At 36.3% G+C, this 3930-nt stretch overlaps 1 protein-coding gene across 1 annotated transcript; it reads left to right on the forward strand.

Annotated features, from left to right (window-relative positions):
• The first annotated feature begins 2321 nt into the window (after positions 1 to 2321).
• Positions 2322 to 3707, forward strand: LOC136480720 (disease resistance protein Pik-2-like). Its single transcript, XM_066478186.1, has 2 exons — positions 2322 to 2572; positions 2969 to 3707. The coding sequence occupies exons 1-2, from the start codon at positions 2322 to 2324 to the stop codon at positions 3705 to 3707; spliced, it is 990 nt and encodes a 329-aa protein (XP_066334283.1).
• Positions 3708 to 3930: the final 223 nt, after the last annotated feature.

Genomic DNA, 3930 nt, shown 5'->3' on the forward strand with positions numbered 1-3930 from the left:
GGGTGGGTGAATACGTTTATGAAGCCCTAATTGCGTCTTGCCCCACCTACCATTCTCTCTCAGCCTTCGCCTAGGACCGACTCCACCACTTCATACCTGCTCGAAACCCTGTTTTCCAACAATATCCATTACTTATGGTACATATATTTATAAATTACATATTTTTACCATTGCAAAGTTAAAGGTAAGCATTGCTATCTCCATATCGACCAAAATAAAGATATATACATTTGGATAAATATTTATTTTTAATAGCTTATCAACCGTGAAAAATTAATGTCTTCACTAAACACATAGTATTGACTAACAAATCACTTTAGGTTATATTGATACTCCATGATAACAAATTTCATAAGTTATTTTCTTGAATAATTTATACATTCAGACTGAAGCATTATGCCATATCAGTATGATTTTAAGCACTCCATATATATTAAAAAAACTGTTTAAAGACTCAAATATCCCCTCAAGTCTACATCTAAATTGTAATAATCTGCTTCTAAAAAATTGAGTAACCATAAAGCATATATGTTTCTACATTACCTACTTCTACTAATATTAGTACATTAATTTTTTTGAAGTAAACATACATTTTGAGCAATAAATATATATGTTATGTTTTAGTAATCATGAAAAATATTTTCTTAACAACTCATATACCAATGATACTAACTCATATACCAATGATAGTAACTAATTATTTAAAATACTAATTATCCCCATATTTATGTAAGTTGTTACTTAAATATATTTATACATTTCTTGAATTATCTATATTACATATGTTATGTTTTAGTAATCATGAAAATTATTTCCTTAGCATCTCATATACCAGCAATACTAGCTAATTATATAAAATTATATTAATAATCATGACATATTTATCTAAGTTGTTACGTAGATATATTTATACATTTCTTGATATACCTATATTAACTGTAGAACCATTATTGTACATTATTATTTCTAGATATTAAAATGCAAAGGTGGCTTTATAATTCTAGCCTAAGCTTCAGATTCCTTTAGGGTAAACAGTGGTTATGAGGCATAAACATGTAATATCCTCTTGAGATTAGCATGTCCAATCCTAGATCTCGCATCAGGCTCTACCACAGATCCTAAGCAATGAGGGTTGTTGGTTTTAAATCGTTCTTTAGTCATTATATAATACTTAAGAGTGAAATCTATGACCTAAATACTTATTAAGGGTAAAAAAAAAAAGAGTTAATAAGCACATGAGTGTCAAGTTAAGTTCAGGATAATAAACTATAGGGACAAGCAAGATTTAATTTAAAAAAACAAAATTTAGATTGACGATGTCATAAGATATGGGCTGTAACAAGATCACCATAGTTTAAGCTAAGGTTTCTACTAAGTCCATACCGAAGGTACACAAAATTGCCATGCAAAGGAAAAAATATTATTGATATGGATGAAAAAAATATAGATCAATGATCGATATTTTTACCACAATCGGATAGAGATGGTAAATTATCTATTTACGCTAATTGTGTTAGAAAATGAACAAAAGAAAACAGTACAATTTTATATAAGTAACTTTTATCAACCAAATATATTAAATAGCAACTGATGCATATGCCTCCTAAGATTTTAGCCCGTGCGGGAGCACGGATTGATGAACTAGTATTAACAATTGAAATTCTTTTCATATGAGCTCATAAAGTGATTAACTTTGTATGAACACTGTACATCTCAAGGTCATCTATAATTTGTAGAGACGTACACCTCTACAAATAATATAGCTGCCTACTGTATGCGTTGAAATGCATGTGCCCTGCTGCTCTGATCTGGTAATGGTGTACCCTGGATGTCCTCAGCACCCAGCTGGCAGGCATCTTCATACCGTAATATATATGTAGTTGCCACCACTGCCAGAGCAGCAGCAGCAGGTGAACGTTTCTTTCTCATTTTATAAAGTACTGTACACTGGAAACGATGACGACTGGCTACCCATAGCACGTTAACGATGGTTGTATTGTATGCCAGCCATTTGCGTGCCTGACAGAAATCCACACTTAACGGCAAAACCACATGTGCCGACGCTTTAAAATTTGTTCCGTAATGTAAGTACATATGATGCATTATTAGATATGATTTTTTTAGGGGAGCCAAGAGTTGAGTTGTCGGGTAGATGTGCTGGCAAGGCACATCATTGGATCGCTCAAGACTAACAGCTCCACATCATATTCAACAGATGCGAGCGGGGTCACGGACCAAGCAAGGGATACTTGCACAACGCACAAAGCAAGCAAGCAACATCGAGAGCCAATTTCAAAAAAAAAAAAAAAATCTCAAGAGCCATGGAGCTGGTGACTGGAGCCATGGGCAGCCTAATCCCCAAGCTCAAGGACCTGCTCAAGGAGGAGTACAAGCTGCAGACAGGAGTCAAGGATCAAGTCAGGTCTCTCAAGCTGGAGCTCGAGAGCGCCCACGCTGCGCTCCACAAGGTGGCCAAGGTGCGTCCAGATCAGCTTGACGAGCTCGTCAAGATCTGGGCGCGCGAAGTCCAGGAGGCGTCTTATGATATGGAGGACATCCTCGACTATGTGTGGTGGAGGAAAATGGTTGGGTGGAGTTAACTGTGGGGGAGCTCCAGAATTAAGTGATTAGTGTGGCAGTTTATATTATATGAAAACAAGTGCAATTAAACTATTTTAGTTTGACTTCTAGAACGAAAAAGGTATAATTCCTTTTAAAAGCTGTTGTTTCCACTACTACAATTTGAGTCGTCATTGCATATTTTCTTGCAGGCATTATGAACTCTCTGTATTATAATTAAGTATTGTCGGTTAATTGCTGGCTAGTTAGAAAGATTAGTCAAGAAGTGACTATTTATGTTATTGTCTGAGTATGCCTTCAACTATTATTCTTGGTGATGACACACTTTTGCATTCTGGGAACCAGATGGCTTTAGTTTCTGATTGCTGTAACCCTTTCATGTGCATAGGTATTTTATCATTATTGATGACATATGGGAGCCACAGACTTGGGAAAGAATCAAACTGGCTCTTGTTGAGAATAACCATGGAAGTAGAATAATCACAACTACTCGTAAATTTCAAGTTGCCAAAGAAGCTGACGAGGTTTACAATCTACAACCACTTTCTCATGACAACTCCAAAAGGTTGTTTTATATAAGGTTATTCGGTCATGAGGACAAATGTCCAAATAATCATCCAGACGAGTTATCTAATGCGATTCTAAAGAAATGTGGTGGAGTTCCATTGGCTATCATCACAATGGCTAGTTTACTATTGGGGAAATCAAGAGAAGAATGGATTGAGGTGTGCAACTCTCCTGGTTTCTATGGAGATAAGGATGAAAGGCATATGGACAACACTATGCATATATTGTCTCTCAGTTACTATGACCTTCCTTCTCATTTGAAGACTTCTGTGTTGTATTTAATCGTTTTTCCAGAAGATACTCTTATTGATAAGGATTCTTTGATATGGAAATGGATATCTGAAAATTTTGTTGAGAAGAAACAAGGACGTTGGTCATTCGAGGTAGGAGAGGAATACGTCCACGACCTTATAAATAGAAGCATGATCCAGGGGGTGGATTCTAAAGTCTATGGCATCATGGATGGTTGCCGTGTTCATGATATGGTGCTTGATCTCATCCTTTCCAAGTCAAAAGAGGAAAACTTTGTAAGTGATGGTGGTACATTATCACAAAGCTAAGCACGTCGGTTAGCCCCCAGAAACACAAAACTAGATCTCACAGCAGATACTCCTGTGACCTACCACAACCACAAGTGAGGTCATTTATAGTTTTGCAGTGTTATATTTGCTAATTGGGCCTTGCACCCAAGGTTAAAACTCATCCATGTGCTAACCTTGGAGGGTTGCATATTCGGAGAAAGATGCCCCAGCCTTGGGCATATTGGAAATCTACTTCATTTGA

Source organism: Miscanthus floridulus, chromosome 9 (assembly GCF_019320115.1).
Source record: "Miscanthus floridulus cultivar M001 chromosome 9, ASM1932011v1, whole genome shotgun sequence".
NCBI classification, from domain to species: domain Eukaryota; kingdom Viridiplantae; phylum Streptophyta; class Magnoliopsida; order Poales; family Poaceae; genus Miscanthus; species Miscanthus floridulus.